This window comes from Convolutriloba macropyga, chromosome 4, assembly GCF_964194025.1.
Source record: "Convolutriloba macropyga chromosome 4, txConMacr16.3, whole genome shotgun sequence".
Classification (NCBI taxonomy): Eukaryota; Metazoa; Xenacoelomorpha; order Acoela; family Convolutidae; genus Convolutriloba; species Convolutriloba macropyga.
Genome location: NC_134471.1, coordinates 17781962 through 17800073, shown reverse-complemented (window position 1 = coordinate 17800073; position 18112 = coordinate 17781962). Strand labels below are relative to the sequence as shown.

Here is an 18112-nt window from a genome sequence, read left to right as displayed (position 1 = left end):
ATCGGTTCAATCTTTGACATATTCAAAGTTTTCTCTCCCGGTGTGACTGAATAATTGCTTCGGCTCCCGGGAGCTGTTCTTCCAAATTGGCTCTGAATAAGTTGCGGGGACGCGATAGTCTTGTCGAGTTTTGAGACTCCGGTTATCTCTGATGTTCAATTACCGACATTGTTGACTGAACAATCTGATATTATTAAGTACTTCTACACACTCGATCAAGTAATTTTTTGTTGAAATTGGCAGCAAGTTTGTTCAAATGATATGAAATGTGATATATGCTTGATCACGAGCTCTGTTTGAAGGTGATGGTCAGTGGTTCGTGCTGACACTGTTTGTGCATTTAGTGTCTGTGACGAGATTAGGTTGGCCGGGTTGCTTTCCTTCGCTGATTGAATTTGAATACTTAGTTCAATGGTTTTCGAGATTTGAAGGGCACGTTCGTGTGGTATTCTTTTTGAAGAAGTTAACGCTGTAACATCCCTTTTTTCATGCTAAAAATAGGAGTCTTTTTTAGTTTTTTTCTAAGTGGCTCAGGTTGCAATTTTCATCAAACTCTGTAATGGCGCCGCAAAAATTTGTCTATTATCTCATCGTTTCCTTGTTTTGGGTTCCAAATGGCGAATCTGTCCAAAAAAAATTCGTTGCTTGACGAATGTTTTTTTCCAATGGTTTTTCACATCTATGCTTATGATTTTCTTATGTGTATCTTGTTTTTTGAAATGTTTTCCACCTTCTTTACAAATAAGAGTTTGTTTCTGATCTGGCATTTTCAAGGTATACTGCCGCACAAATAATCTCGTCCATAGTTTGCTGTTCGTAAATGGGTTCTGCGGGGAGTTGAACCGATGTTGACATTGGTCCGAGAAGGATAGATAGAACAATTTTTCATTTGCAAATAACGCAATTTTTTTTGTATGATCACGATTTTTCGCTTGGACGTTTTGGTCTTTGTTTTTTCCCGAAATGTTTCTTAGCCTAATTGTTGTGATAAAATTTTTAAATAGACAAGCGAAAAGGCAGTCGAGTTGAGCAGTTGACCGAAAAGCGTCTAAAAATTGCTCATTTTGACACTAAATTGCTCATTTTCTGCGTCAAAAATTCTGAATTCTCTTATACAAAGGCCAGTTATTCAACAAAAATAAAGAACATCGGTGATTATTATCAACTTATACTTGCGATATGAGTTCTGAGGAAACTATCAACAAGGCCCAAGCCTTGGCAAGTATACAAGACGAGGGATTACGCATAATTTTGATGAAAATGGACCAGAGAGTTGGTGAAAACCAGCGTGCAACCCGGAATCAATCCCAACAAATCTATTCAAAGATGGGGGAAATCAATGACCGAGTCAAGGCCACTGAACGCTATATATCGAAGGACTGCTTGGTTATGAAAAACCCTCCATTTGACACCGAGACCAGCGAAAACTGTTAGAAAACCTACTAGACTTCTTCAAAAACATTTTGAACATAAACTTTATGTCGGAAGACCGCCTTAAAGCCTATCATATTTTGCCACGTGCGTCTATGCCTGAGAATCTTAAATAGCCTGTATTCATTAAATTTGTGTACTTTTATGACAAGGACGCTATTTATGCCGCCTCTAAGAAAAAATCTTTTAAGAACGACTAGATTTATGTGAACGAACGTTTACCTATTTTTGAAATGGGTTAAAAACGTGCCGTTGATAAGCTCGGATATGTGACTGTTACAAAGAGTTGTGCTATCATTAGGTTGGCTTAGATAATGATGGGAACGCAAAGTATGTTGCTATTAACAACTTGAAGGACTTAAAAAATCTGCATAATCCCGTCCTTCGCGATCCTAAATCAGATCTTCCTAACAATAAGGCCCGTTCTAGTACTACATTAAAATGTGGTTTCAGTGCTCTAAAAGATTACGAAAAAGCTGAAGCTATGTTTATTCTTTGTCGCCTGATCAGAAAAATCTTTTCTGGCTAAGAAAGCTAATGCTCAAAATTCCAGTATGTATTAATGCTGTATTAAACATAAAGTAACTCTTGTGTTGCGTGAACTGTTATATTTAAACTTATTCCTCATGTATAATATCAGCTTCTGTAAATACTTTTGTCTTGTGTTCCAAATGTCTTTTGTGACTTAAAGCAATTGATTTGCCTCTTTTAATTTTTTCATGTTTTTGTTCAAGTTTCTCAAGAGCTTTTCTGACGTATAAGGTAGGGGTTAAGGTACAAGAATGCCTTCTTTCAATTCAAGAGAGGGTAATGAATACAAAACATGAGACTATGTAATTATAATTCTAAAACTAATTGACAGATGAGAGTTGACTTTCCTACTCTCAACTAGGAGTGATGCCTTCTCTTCGCTCCTCTATTTACTCTTATTTCCTTTTTTCATATTTTTTCTTTTTGTTAACTGGCTAGATAACAAACTTTAAAAAGTTGGTGGTAGGACAGTATGTGATCAGAAATTAATTTAAATAATTAAAAAAAACAATAACTGACGCTCTGCATAACTGAAATGCAAGTTCTGACATCTGAAAGAAGTAGCGTATTGCTACAAAACATATGGTCAGCGAGTAAGAATCTGGATGAGTTTAGAGTTGCCCTGAAAGAAGAAAAACCCTGGAAAAATTATTGCAATTGTTCTGACCGAAACATGATGGTTTCAATTCGCCTATAATGTGCAATCGAGCCAGCAGAGGAGGCGGAGTCTCAGTTTCTGTAAAATACGGGCTAAAATTTAGGGTTGTCAAAAAAAGTGCTGAAGACCTTTTGCAAATATTAACCTTGCAAATTCAAACGAACACAAAAGATATCCTCAATATCACAGCTCTCTATAAGTCACCACAAATGCCCCATTAAATGTTCCTTAACAAATTTACTGATCACTTAACAGCTGTGGGATACCTGAGTGGGAATAATTTGTTATCTGGGGACCTTAACTTAAATATGCTTCTGCCTACGAGTGAATCAACGATTTTGAAATATCTATTGGAGGCATTTGGTCTGACAATTACGAACAATCTCTACCCTACACGAACTACAGGTAACACGGCGACATGCCTAGAGGTGTTTTTCACGGATTTTGAGTGCAGCATACATGTCCAGGATAACAATGTTAGTGACTAGAGTTTAGTTAAGTTAAAAAACGCCCACCTCTTTAACAATGAATACAAAAAACGGTTTCAGAAGACGAAACTGGAAGAAACTTGAGCCACAGGACTTCAAATTGTTTTTAAAATACAATCTAAACATTGCGCTTAATGATCAAAAACAGAATTTTCCCCTCATGGAATTGAACTCAGCCTTTATTTTGTTCCACTCAGTTTTAGAGACTACACTCGACCCTTTCCTACCCCTCAAATTGAACAAAGATAACATAAAACATAGAGATTGGATTGACAATGATGAAAAGAAAGCTACCAATTCAAAACAGCAGTTCTGGCTATCGTATAAAAACGAACCAACCCTCACTTACTTTGGAATTGGAAAAGAAAGAAAACACAATTCAAAGCTATCATAAAACATAAAAAGCAAGAATTCTTTAAAGATAAAAATCTCAATAGCTATGAGAGAAAACCACGAGAGTTTTACCAAACCATAAAACTGTTGAAGAAGGATTGCCATGAACCAAAAGTTCTTATCGATGAAGCTGTTGCAAACGTGACAACAATCTCAAATACTTTTTACGTAAAGCCCTTTGAGGCTCATGAAGTTGTTGATTGTATTTTGTCTTTGAAACCTAAACGCTCTACGGATCACTATGAAATGTCAAACTGGTTCTTGAAAATTATCAAACCAGTGTTGGTTCCTTATCTGTATATTCTTTTCAACAGAATGTTGGAAGAAGAAAACATTCCAGTTTTTTTAAAAATAGCTAAGGAAATACCACTACACAAAAATAAAATCAAGAACGAAGAAACTAATTAGCTGCTCTATTGCACTGACTCCAGTGCTGTCTAAAATATTTGAAAAGCTTTTAGCAAGAAAAATCACAGACATTTTAAAAAAATTTAACATACTCAATGTTAAACAGTATGGCTTCAGGGAGAAAAGAAGCACAGTTGATGCAATCTTAAAACTGGTAGAAAGCATAAGACTGTCTCCATACTTCCAGGCAACTTTCTCTGACTTCGCTAAAGCATTTGACACCGAAGACCTTAAAGTGTTGATTCGTAAGCTTGGAAAACTAGGCTTCCGTGGCCGAATAAACAAAATTCCTACTTCGAACCTAACTGGTCGAGAGCAATATGTTGAGTTCAACCAATCCTCATTTAGTTGTTTACCAGTTATTTGTGGAGTACCTCAGGGGTCTGTTTTAGAACCACTATTGTTTTTAATCCACAATAATGACCTGCCCACTTTGCAAATTAAATGTCAGATATTTTTAATTGCCGACGATACGGCTCTCAGTGGGAAATTAGCCGCTGACACGGCAGAAGATTTTGAAAAAATATCAAACTGGGTGACTCTAAACAGTCTTTCCCTAATTTGGCACAGCAGCAGGCGCCAATCAGGCTAAGCAGTTTGTTCTAAATAGTCAAGTAAACATTTTGGCAGAGTTTTTGGGTCTCGAAATAGACCACAAGTTGAGTTTCAAGGAGCATGCCAAAAATGGAGGAATCGCTGAAAAAAACTGCAAAAATGTTCCGTTGCTGTATCAACTCAAACAGTTTTTGCCTTCTTCGGCATTGTTTAGAGCATATAAATCCTTTATTCAGCAATGTATCAGTATGGAATACTGGTGTACAATACTGCTGATAAAACAGTAAGGGAAAAAATTGAAAATCAACAGAAACTGTTGACCTGAAATATTTTTTAAAAAAGAACGTTCGAATGGCTACTCAAATTGCGATCAAAATACAAAATACCCCAAGTGAGGGAACTTCATTTCTACGAGCTTTTGAAGCTTCTGACAGGTGTTTTAAGACAAACACATACCCATCCACAGGTAAATAGCTACATAAGCCCTAAAGAAATTCACACCTTTTTTGGTCCGGAGAACAGAAATAAACTTTTGAAAACTGAAATAAGACTTACAAAACAAAAAAAAGTCCATTAAAGTTCGCGTCAGGATCCTCTGCAATGTTTTAGTGAAGAATGAAATAAGTGTATTAAAAAATATTCTACTACTTGGCAAAAAACAATTAGATTCTTATTTGCATAGTATTAGAGATTTCAACAAATATGAGAATCCAGAATTACTCGCTATTTTTCGGTAACAGTAATGCTCTCAAAAAATATAAAGACACCTGAGACCGGATATTAATAGTCTGATGGTGCTCTTGCAAACTGAAAATAAATTACTGATTGTTTGTTTATTCTGCTATTTGGTATCAGTTTCAGAACGATCTTATTATTATCCCAATGCTGACCTAGCACATTTTTTCGCGATTGACTGCGCCATGTTGTGAGCTACTCCTATCTCCCATTTCTGAACATCTGGTTTGCCTACTTATAATGTACAATAGTAGGATAAAATAGAGGCAATGCAAACAATCTTATGTATAATTGATTTGTCACAGAAACATGAGAGAGTGATGCTCTGGACAAATACGGACAAGCGAGCAATTAGTAGCCTTAAACATAGCGGTGAAAGATTTAAAGTTAAATGAAATAATCTATACTAGCAGGCCCGCAAAAGTATAACAAGATCATTTGCAAAATAGAAGTATTAAAATTCATTATTTTTCTACCACCTCGGGCTGGAACAAATGCCCCTCGTTCAACAGCCGTAGGTATTACGTTACGTTACCGATGTGTTTGGTTTAGTATAATACCTCCAAGTCCCAGCAATATTGTGTTCAACTTTTTTCGGCTTTGCTGACCCTTATAATTAGGGAGCGCTAAGACTTGTACAGATAACGAAATCCTACATGGTGTCGTAAAGTAACGCATGTAATACGTTAGGCTGAATTTTTAAGGAGCGTAAAAAAGAGAAGAAACAAGATATGGAGGGAGAGAAAACAGAAAAAGAAAAGAAAGACAGTAAGGAATGAGAAAAGAAAGAAACGAAAGGGCGAAACGAGACAGAAGAAAAAAGAAAGACAGAAAAGACAAAAGAAAGAGAAAAAAGACAAAAGAAAGGAAGAGAAAGAGAGAAAAGCAAGATTAAACGAGAGAAAAAATGACCGAAAAAAAGACAAAATAGAGAAAAGACGGGTGGACGAAAGAGGAAAAAGTCAAAAAAGACAAAGGAAACAGAGAAAGAAAAACAAACAAAAAAAAGAGCAAGAGAGAAAGGAAGGAAAATAAAAAAAGGACAGAAAAGAAAGAGAAAAGAAAGACAAACAAAAGAGAGAAAAGAAATCGAGAAATGAAAGACAGAAAAGAAAGAGACAAAAGACAGAAAAGCAAGAAAAGAGAAAAGCAAAAGAGAAGTAAGAGAGAAAAACAGGAGAGAGAGAGAGAGAAAATTCGAAAGGAGAGAAAGAAGAGAAAGAGGGAGCAGAAAGAAACAAATGAGAAAAGAAAGGAAAAAAGAAAAGAAAGGAAAGAGTTAAAAGAAAGAGAGAAAAGAGACAGAATTGAAAGTCAAGAAACGCAACATAAAAGAAAAAGAAATCAACAGAAAAAAGAAAGACAGAAAAAACACAAAAGAGCGGTAGAAAAAAGAAAAACAGAAAGGAAAGAGAAAAGAACGAGAAAATAAAGAGAAACGACAGAGGAACGAAAGAGAAAACGAATGAAAACAAATAAAGGCAGGAAAAAAACAGAAAAAAAAACAGACAAAAGCAATAGAGAAACGAGAGACATGAAATACAGAAAAGAAAAAGGGAAACGCCAGAAAGCAAAAAAGAGAAGAAAGCAGAAAGAACAGAGAAAAAAGAGAACGAGAGAGACAGAAAAGAAAAACAAAAAACGAAAAGAGGCAGAAATTACTATTAGAAAGAAATGAGAGAAAAGAAAAACCAGATACAGAAAAGACAGAGAAAAGCAAGAGAAAAGAAAGACAGAAAAGTGAGCGAGACAATAAAGAGAGAAGCTAAACAGGAACAAAAGAGAGAAAGGATGAGAAAAAAGGCAGAAAACAACAGAAAAGAGAAAACAAAGAGAAAAGAAAAGCAGAGAAGAAAGAGTACAGTAGGACAGAAAAAAAATAGAAATGAAAGAGGAAAGAACGACAAGCTAAAGAGAGGAACGAATAAGCGAAAAACCATTAAAAAACTAAAAGGAGAAAAGAAAGAATAAAAAAGAGAAAAGAAACGCAGACAAGTACAGAAAAAGACAGAAAAAAAAAGCAGAACGACAGAAAAAAGAGAGAAAAGCAAAAGAAAAGGAGAGATAAAGGAAAGGAAAAAAGAAAGAGAAAAGAAAGTGAAAGGAAAGATAAAGAGCAGAAGAGACAGAAAAAGAAATAAAACAAAACAAAACAAAACAAATGAAGGAGAAAATAAAAAAGAAGGAGCAAAGAAAGAAAGAAACGGCAGAGAACAGATCTTCCTTCGGAAGTAAAAAAGAAAAATAGACCAAATTCTTCTTAGCCTAACATTTGAAAAAAAGACTGGCAACAAAAGATTCAGTTAATTAAACTTCAGTTGTTCAAAACTTTTATGAGACTGAGATCAAGCAAAACTGAAACCAAAAGAAGCAAAAGATTGTTTAAAAATTGGTCACGCAAACATTCAGCGTAAAAAGTTCCGATTAAAAACATCCGCGGCTATCCAGTCATTGACCTTCTTCTGCATAAATTACGTTTCGGTTACTGAATTTTTGACAATGACAGCTTTTCGGTCATAGGCAGCTTTTCCAAAAAGAACCATTTTTACATTCAGTATTCAGTCATTCACCTTTACGGCATAGGTAACTTTTTGGTCATTTAATTTTTGGCAAGGTCAGGTTTTCGGTCATTGACCTCTTTCAAAATACATGCGAATCAAAACGATTTGATGTGTATTTAAGAGGCCTTAAAACATGTGAAGATTAGGAGCTTAAACATAAAGGTATAGGTATTCGAATTTTTTTATTATGTAGATTGATAGAAGATAGATAGTGACAGAAGAAAGGCATGGAGCACAAAAAAATGTGAAAAAAGGAGGGAATAGGAGAAAGTAGAAACGGATGCAACGTTAATGGACAAAAATCCCGATAAATACGCGGCTCATCTGTTTCTTAGCTCAACTCAGTGCACTTTTGACTCTTAACTCACATACACCGGTTCGAATCCGACTGTTGCCAGTCGCTTTTTGCCGAAAAGCATGTTTAGGGGCTGTTAAAACATGTAAAGATTAGGTGCTTAAACATGGTGCCTTTTACGTCGACAATGATTTAATATATAGATATAGATGACAGCTTTTCGGTCATCGGCACCTTTTCGAACAATGAACCAGATTTACATTCAGTATTCAGTCATTGACCTTTACGGCATTGGTAATTTTTCGGTCATTTACTTTTTGGCAAGGTCAAGTTTTCGGTCATTGACCTTTTTCAAAATACATGCGAATCAAAACGATTTGATGTGTATTTAAGAGGCCTTAAAACATGTGAAGATTAGGAGCTTAAACATAAAGGTATAGGTATTCGAATTTTTTTATTATGTAGATTGATAGAAGATAGATAGTGACAGAAGAAAGGCATGGAGCACAAAAAAATGTGAAAAAAGGAGGGAATTGGAGAAAGTAGAAACGGATGCGACGTTAATGGACAAAAATCCCGATCAATACGCGGCTCATCTGTTTCTTAGCTCAACTCATTGCGCTTTTGACTCTTAACTCACATGCTCCGGTTCGAATCCGACTGTTGCCAGTCACTTTTTGCCTAAAAGCATGTTTAGGGGCTGATAAAACATGTTAAGATTAGGAGCTTAAACATGGTGCCTTTTGTCGACACTGAATTAATATATAGATATAGATGACAGCTTTTCGGTCATAGGCAGCTTTTCGAACAATGAACCATTTTTACATTCAGTATTCAGTCATAGACCTTTACGGCATAGGTAACTTTTCGGTCATTTACTTTTTGGCAAGATCAAGTTTTCGGTCATTGACCTTTTTCAAAAGACATGCGAATCAAAACTATTTGATGTGTATTTAAGAAGCCTTAAAACATGTGAAGATTAGGAGCTTAAACATAAAGGTATAGGTATTCGAATTTTTTTATTATGTAGATTGATAGAAGATAGATAGTGACAGGAGAGAGGCATGGAGCACAAAAAATTGTGAAAAATGGAGGGAATTGGAGAAAGTAGAAATGGATGCGACGTTAATGGACAAAAATCCCGATAAATACGCGGCTCATCTGCTTCTTAGCTCAACTCAGTGCACTTTTGACTCTTAACTCACATACACCGGTTCGAATCCGACTGTTGCCAGTCGCTTTTTGCCGAAAAGCATGTTTAGGGGCTGTTAAAACATGTAAAGATTAGGAGCTTTAACATGGTGCCTTTTATGTCGACACTGGTTTAATATATAGATGAGTTTACTCAATCATCTTTAGCCGCAATGCAAATACAGGGCTACGCCAGCATCAAATACAGAATAGTATTTGAGTTATGAAGTGTGTACCACAAGAAAAATTGGAGATTCATTGATTCGTTTTTGAGTTACTGTGAAAAAATAGTATCGAACTTAATCACTTACGGCAGCCGAGAAATTCCCTGAAATTAAAAATAGTTAAACGCCGCTGTGATTTAACAGTAAACCTTGTTTTTACGAAACCAACAATGATGACACCTCTTTGCAAAAAATTTTATTTTAAAATTTTTGAGGCACCGTAAAAGCGGGTGAAACATATATTTATTAAAAATGTCAAATGTGTCATTGCTTTTACTCCATTAATCCCTGCCCTGCATTAAGGTATAATAACTTTAAGTGAGTTGTTTGAAGTAGGAAGGGAACACACGAAAGTTCGTTTGACTGCAAGGGAAATGTTTTGTATTTACTTGAATTTTTTCGACAAAGTGACCCACGAGGAAATTCCCAGTTACCTGATAAACCATGTAATTTTACATGATTCTCTTTGGTTTATTGTCATGGTATTTACGTGATTTGCATAAAATTTCACAAAAAGATCAACTCTTCCTACTAAAAGAAATTCGATTTTTTTTTGCTCAGAATGTCATCAATTCGCATTGGAAACACACAAAAAATAATGTAAAAAACCTGGAAACATTTAGTGATTGTTGGATAATTTTTGTTACACCGCCCCACACGCACGTGCCCTACTTTACATATTGATTTACTATGTAATGACACGTGCTCTGTAACAGGGAGATTCATATCAGGGGTTTTGCATAACGTACTGGGGATAACAAATGGAAAAGATCCGAGAATTGTTTACCCTTTACGTGAAAAATTTCTTGCGGGTTTTTTGTGGGTTTCCTGCACAAATTAATTGAGTATTTTGGGTTTTAATTTGTGTGAATCGCCAAAAGATCAAGAAATTAGGCCCGAAAGATTTTTGTAAAAGTACATGATTTATTATGTGATTTCGCATTTTCTAGTGTGTCATCCCACATCCCTTGAAACCCGGAATTTGTGTGGTAATACACGTTTTATGTGTCATCCACACCAGAAAATTTTATAGAGTTGCAATTGGCGTACAATTTTCTTGTGGCATTTTGTGTAGCTAATTAATTTAACTACATAATTTTGTCCATTATTAGATTATGATTATTTTTTGTTATTGTAGAAGCTTTAACTTTGGCTACCTTAGAAGTTGTTTATTTGAAGGAAAACGAAAATTGGAAGCCTACTGAATGGAAGCTGCTCAAATTTTTATCCAAAATTTAATTATCGAGACAACAAATTAAATAAAATTAGTGGCTGTGCAATTGTTTCAGTAAACAAACGAACAGCAGCAATCAATTAAATTATACCTTCAGCTTACTTTTGGCATTGGCACTTTTTAATTATCCTGTTTTTGAATTTTGGGGGACTGTATATCCCTGCCGCAATCTAATTCCACTTCAAAGTAGGTACACTATTACGCAAAAAAACAAAAGTTTGTTCAAACTAGATACCTGTGATTAAAACATGGGTCAATTTGTGCAAATTGTGCAAATTATAATTGGTAAAATGAACAGCAGAAATCAAAAATAAAAGAACAAAAGGGAATTCGAACTCAATTGCAACAATATTGATAAGAACAGAATAAAAAATTACGGTAGAATTTTACAACTACAACAGTTTTTCCCCTAAAATTTTATAATGAACGAGTCTGAGTTTTGTTGAAACGAAGACTTACTTAAGGGAGAGTTATTTCTCAGAAGATAGTGAAAAATATCTACCTTTTTCTTTCTAACAAGTTTTGTATTTGAAAACATTCATTGTCGATCGTTTTGACGTTATATAGGAAAACGTCAAAGCGAATACATTGAATACTGCTCTTGATAGAGACATCTAAAAAAATCGTATTTTTTTGTTCTTATCATTACTGCTTAGTAATGTGCAGTCGATTTTTTTATAGTAAATGCTAATTTTTCCATTTTTCAGCGCTTTTTATAATGGTCATTTTTGAACTAAAATTTTATCCAGCACGCACTTTACTTGAACTATTTCATCTAAAACTCACATGATTAACATCATTATTTCTAGCTTATAATTGTTTTTGGCCCATGACTTTAATTCTCTTGGAAAACACTATTTGAAGAGAAACGAATTAAACCTGAAATATTGCAAAGTGTTTATTAGAAATTTAATAATCGAAACAACTCGAGCGGTTGCTGAACCAAAAAACCAGTGATCAATTAATATTGTTTACAAAAATTTAAATTTAAAAAAACAATTTAAGAATTGCGATGAATAGCGTAAAAAAGAATAGCGAAAACGGTGATTAGCGTGTTTTTCGCAGCTAAGCGCCCTCATCTTTTAGCGATGAATTCGGCGAAGGCAATGACTTGCAGTGAAATTAGCGACAAATTCCTGTAAGAATTTCTGTCTGCTATTTTTAGCGTTAATCTTTTTCACCGTTCGCAACGCAATCACCGCAAATCTTACATTTTTTTGCATTCATTTCTGCAGTAAAGAGTAGAGAGACGCTAAAAACTCCAATTCTTACATCTTTTCATCGAGTTTATCGCAATTCTCACATTTTTTAAGCAATTTTCAAAGTTGACACCTCGACCCTGGTTCTGATTTAGTCCAGTTTAAGGTTCCAAAATAATTTTTTCAAGTTTTATTTTTTTAGGTGGACTTGGAATACTTTCTGAAATTTCTGAGGACAGAACTTGCCTGGATATAGACTTCTTCGACAAACACTCCGGTCAGTTTGACATGTGCATTTGTGAGTGGGTATCTTCCACTCCGACTGCCTCTGAGTTGGCGGATTTGAAGGAAGCGGCGGAAGTCTACCTCAACAGTCTAAATTCCGCCTACAGAAGATGCTGTCGTATGTTCACGTTGCGACCACTCGACCCCAATTTGTTCATAAGGACGCAACAGTCAGGCACTATAGTCCACTACACTGGAATTGTTTCCGTCGATAATGATTGGGATTTGTTCCACAGGAATATTGTGATCAGTTTGAGTGTCCGTTTCAATACCACAGCTGGAGGCTCCCTTGCTAAGTCTATCAAGCAGAATGCAACAGGGCCGTATAAGTTTGTGGGCCATTCGAGATTAGACGTCTATGCACGTTTTGAAAGGTGCTTCATGGCTTGTCGGCCGGCTGATAGAACCACCTGTCTCTGCTAATAATCTGGAGATTTATCAATCTGACTCGAGGTGCCCGTAAGAAAGTTTGCGGATTTGACTGTCTTTGACCTCTAAGTTTGCAATCATACAAATATTCATTAGTTGATTTCCTTGATTGGTTTTCTGATTATGACCTTTGTGAAGAAGCACTCATTATGAGCGTCTACTGGTACCGAAAAATTCTACTTCCAAAGAAAGTGGCCGGCGCTTTCCGGTGCCACTCCCGTTCAATGCGGAAAGCGCAAAGCTTTCGGGAAAATGGTTTCCACAAAGCAATAAAGAACCCGAATATGAAACACAGGATTACATAAATGTGAAAAGAAGTTACGTTCGGCTGCAAGGCTTTTCACAAAGTTTTAATCTATTTTGAAAGGAAGCGATCATAAAGACAACAAAGACAAGCGTACATATAATTTATTGCAAGCAATTGCCGAAAAGAGAAATTTATACTAGATATATCATTCTTGTACACATTTTTATAACAACAAAGAGAATTGCTTGCTTCATTTCAAGTTATCAATTTTTGTCAACTCTTAGTTGAACTCCTCGATAAAAACAACAAATTCGATATATATTCTCTTTCAAACGCTTTTATAAGAATATGCATAGATTAAATGCAAAATAAACCCTCGTTTTAGTTTTCAATGTCGATGGCAGCTATGACTAAGACAATTTAATCAACCTTACTAAAATGAAGGATTATTGTGCAATTAATATTCTTTTGTTTGTTCCCTTCTGTCTTGTCTTAAGATTTCATGCTTTGTCGATTATGCTTCCCTTGTTTTGTTAATTATTAATGCTACTTTGAGAAATATTTTCTAAGGTTAATTTAGGCCTATTCATTTAACAGCGAATGCAGCTTCATTTAAAAGTGATTATTGCTTCCAGTCCCTAAAAGTGCGAAATGCGGTCCTAAATTATGTGCAGTCTAGTTACTTAAAAATTCGCGGATGGCGCTTCCTTCAAACATATTTTGCGATGAAAAGCAGTTTTCTTTTTTAAACTTCCAACTTAAAATTGAAAGCCACTGACTGGAGGTTCCATATAGGGCACCACCTTTTTGTCCACCAAATTCGAAAGTATGCTTTACACGCACAGGTATTAACATAGGAAAAGTGAAATCTGGTAATGAAAACGAAAAAAAAAATTTACTTGATAATTTGGTACCGGAAGGCGCTCATAAAATTGAAAGTTTGCAAGTAGACTTTGTATTTAAGCTATAGTATTTCCGTGTGATGATCTTGTGATACCAAAATTATTATTTTGCCATGTATGAGGTTGTTTAATAAATGTTTTAATTAGGTTTTATGTCACATTTAAAAATGGTTGTTGACGAGCCAGGTGGCATGCTTTGCAACCATCGAGGCGTCACCGCAATAAACGACGCGTATATAGACCAAAGGACGCGCAATTGTTCTGTTGACCTCTTACGAACGCAGTTTTCATAGTACTGTCAATTTTTTCATACATAAAAGGCTCCGACTGTCGCCAAGGGCATAGTCGATAGGGAAATAAGCAAACCTCTATTAATGCAAAAATTCCTCGATTGGCCAATTAGCGGTGAGAAATTTTTAATTGCTCTCAATCAAGTTTGCGGCAATTACATTAGTTCTGCGGTTTTTTATGCGATTTTTCGTTAGACTGATTTTTCGTCTGACTAATTTGACAATTCGTCCTCAAAAACGGGATGAACAGGTACATCACGGAGGGCATTAAGTGGCTCAGTGGCTGAGCATCTCTGAGCCATACGCTTTACTATTTTCCAAGCATGCGGTTCACCGAAACTGTTTTGAGATTAGAGATTCAAAAGCGGCTCTTAATCTTAAAGGTTTGACCCCCTCAATCATCCCCCATTTCGTTCAATCCACCCCCCCCCCCCCCCCCCCAAAAAAAACTCCCCATCAACCGTCCTCGACCCCTCTCGTCCAAACTTGCCTCCATGGGTGGACTTCCCTCTCCCAACACTTGACCCTGACCCCCTCGCCCCCCACCCTCCCACGCCCACTCCTCTCACCCCCCCCCCCCCCTCATGCTTCCTAAGCGCGCCCTTCTCTAAGCCCAAGCTGGCTACCAACTAACGTCTGAAGGAAATTCGCCCAACGTTAGTGGGTTATGTTTTCTTTCCTAATCCAATAGATAAAAAGATCAGGGCCATTGTAACAGGACGATACGTCAAATAGAAAACATAAAATTTGAATTAGGTGGAGTGGACAAAAAATAAAAACTAATAACCAATACATTCAAAATCTGCCCAATGCTTTGTCTTTGTTGAAGGTTTGCTTGCCAAAATTCCCCCGTTCTTTATAGATTCCGAGTGATAGTAAAGACCAAGGTCAATGGTTTGCAATTGTTACCACGTTTTCCATGATTCATTCTACACTGATGTGAGAATAGAAAAAAAAGTAGGAACGTTTATGAAGAACTTATAACGAAACTGCATGCAATTGTCCTCCATTAGAATTAAAAAGTGTATGTCAATTGATCTTTCGTCCACTAGATCCCCATATACACAAAATAAATTAGAGGTACATAATTTTACATTTAAAAATCTTTAATTCACCTTAACCGTTAAAGTAAATATGTTTATCCTTAGGTCGGCTCAAATTGCGCTTACCTCAACTCTAATTAAGAAAATGAGGAGTCACTATGTTAGCGATAAACATAGCCTTTTCCTAACTTACTTTAGGATAATTTTGGTAAAATTCGAGCTCTGTTTTAAATTTTGTGTTCTCTAAGTGAAATTGATTGTTAATTCCCGCATGTACAATGTGTATAGGCATCAATTTTGGACCTACAAATTGGTTTGCTCTTTTTTTTTGTTCTTTCGTAGTCAGGAGAATTTGGTCTACGTTTCCTTCATAGGGTCTTTTTTCTGTAAATAGCTCAATAAATTGGTTTGTATTTTGACCATGATGGCCAGGACCTCATTTTAATGCTAGTAGATGTCTCTAGGATTTTAGATGTAGCTATATTTTTGAGTTTTTTGTTATAGTCAATTCGATAAGTATGCATTTTTGCCGTGGTTACAACATTTGGATGTCTGTTGCAAGGATTCAACTTTCGGCAAGGGTCAAGACTTCGGAAAGAGTTTTAAGAAGAGTTGAAAATTTTTGAAAAATTTCAAAAAAAAACAAAAACTTAAAGATAGAAATAAGATGGAATGGGTTAATAATTTCGTGATGCCTATTACTATTATTATTATTTTAATTTTCTTTGAAATTTTGCCGATGCACACAAAATATGTGTACATTCATATTTCGTGATGTCTGCGGGTTTTTTAAAAGTGAAGAGCCTTAAGCTTAGATTAATGACGATTTCTAAAGGTTTTATGGGCCAATTTTTGATTACAGAATCAGAGGTCAAATTTGTAAAAAAAAATGCATATCATTGTGAGAGTTGCCAATTAGTTGCAAATTAATCTCTAAAGATATAAATTTGTTGGCAAATTTATGTGAGAATTTGCAAAAATTGGCAATCTAATGTCAAATTTTCAAAACTTGTTTGCAAATATCTGCAAATATAATACATTATTTTACAAAGTCTGTAATTCAGTTTGCGATTTTCCGCAAACTTGACTTTAGGTTCCAACTAGGGATTCTTGTGAGTCGTAGGAGGTTGCAAAAACTCTGGGATATTTTGCTTCTCATTGAAATCAAACGCGTGCCCTGCAAGAGATTAAAGCTTTACCCTCTCGCAGCTTTACCCACTCGTTTTCGTTCAATGAATAGCAAAGTATCCCAGTCTGTACATAATTTTTTCCTCTTCCTTCAAAATTTTCCGTGCTCCATGATTCCACAGAAATATTAGTAGATTAGTAGTTGTATTTTTTGTCGATGTCAGTGGTTGCAGGATGTTGTCGAGTTGCGAGTTATTTTTAATATAATTATGTAAGATCTACGCTTCAAAACGCAAAATCATGTAAGATTAGCGGTGAAAGCGTTGAATTTATGAAAGATCTACGCTTGAGTGTAGATCTTACATAGATTCAGCACATTCACAGCCAATCTTACCTTGTTATATAAATTTTAAGGTTGACATCTCGGCCCTGGTATCTCTCTGAATTTATATGAGTTGTTAGGGTCAGTAGATTTGATTTTGATTGCCTGCTTTTAGTTTTTGTCTCATTTGAAATCACTGGGTTCGCTGTTGCTCAGGGTTCATGTAGGTTCCCCTGTATAGCTGTCAATTGTTTTCCTATTGTCCTTTTGTTCGCCAATCTAGGTAAAAGAGCAATTTTCTGCTTTCGTTGTGTATGTAGCCTGGTTTGATATTTCGATGGTAGTTTGATTAATTTTTCTTTTTTAACAATTTATCTGTTCTTTCAGTGACGCTATCTCTTTGCTTACGACAATCTGCAAATAATTTCGCCATCGTCAGTTTCCATTATATCGATATCATGATCGAGTCGAGGAGTCAGCAGATGTAATCAGATATTTTTGCAAGAAATCCGCTGAATGTGCTGAAATTATGCAAGATTTGTGCTGATTGCGCTGAAAATTGAATAAATATTTCAGCACATTTCGGAAAAAGGTGCAGAAAATGTGCAACAAACGTGCTGAAAAGTGTGGAAATCATGTATAAAACGCGCTGAGAGTTGTTGAAAAAAAAAGATTTTTCAGCGGATTAATCTTACATATTCATCTGCTTAATGTGCTGAAAAGAGTTAAAATTATGCAAAAAATATGCTTAAAATTCAGCAGACTAAACGGCAAAATTTATCATATGAAAAATATTTTTTTTCAGCAGTTGTCTGCATATTTACATAAATTTTGACAAAATCCTCAACCTGGGACCTAGATTCCAGCCTAGAATAAGTATATAGTCTTCCGACCTTGATGAGACTGAAAAATAACAGTGTCAAGGACCCAGGCCTAGGCCTCGACTTATGAAAAGACTTTAAATGTCTAGTAGGGTGGGGGGGGGGGCAAGATTGACTATAATTACACGGTCGAGCTTCCTAATTAAAGTCGAGCTAAAATCTTTTCATGGGTCGAGCTAAAGTCTTTTCATAACGAAGAAAGTCCAGCTAAGGTCTCTTCATGGGTCCACCATTAGTCATCTCGCAACCACCAAAAATCGAGTTAAGATCTCTTCATGGGTCCACTATTAGTCTTTTCATTCAAAATTTTGTTTCTTTTTTCCAGCTTCTGTACATATAGAAGCAGAACCGGAGCAAAACAAAATAGCTTTGCACCAGGGCAGCTCATCTTAGGAATCAGTTGGAAAATTACCACAAGCCTTAAAAATTTCATCAATTATTAAGATAAAGAGTTATTGCAGCTTAAGTATATTACCACATTACTTATTCCAATGAAACCTGCTAGCTTAAGTATCGTTCCTAGTTCTATTAGCCAGGACAAATACTCGGCGTTATTCGGTTTGTTTTTCCCTTCCAAAATTATGAGCTATCTTTTTAAAGAAAATAATTCAAGTTTTTGAGGGATCTGTGATTCGTTTGAATCGTAAAAAGTGAAAGAACATGAATGCAGGACTATGTTATA

The 18112-nt window shown here is 35.6% G+C and overlaps 2 protein-coding genes across 3 annotated transcripts in view; one reads left to right on the top strand and one right to left on the bottom strand.

Annotated features, from left to right (window-relative positions):
• Nucleotides 1-12611, top strand: part of LOC142338007 (uncharacterized) — a 71019-nt gene extending 58408 nt beyond the window's left edge. The window contains exon 7 of the mRNA XM_075387641.1: nt 12106-12611. Coding sequence (XP_075243756.1) covers nt 12106-12611 — 506 coding nt within the window. The remainder of the gene's footprint in view (nt 1-12105) is intronic.
• The window catches only part of LOC142337492 (N-alpha-acetyltransferase 16, NatA auxiliary subunit-like), a 444167-nt gene that overhangs the window by 247412 nt on the left and 178643 nt on the right, over nt 1-18112 (bottom strand). The window lies entirely within an intron of this gene.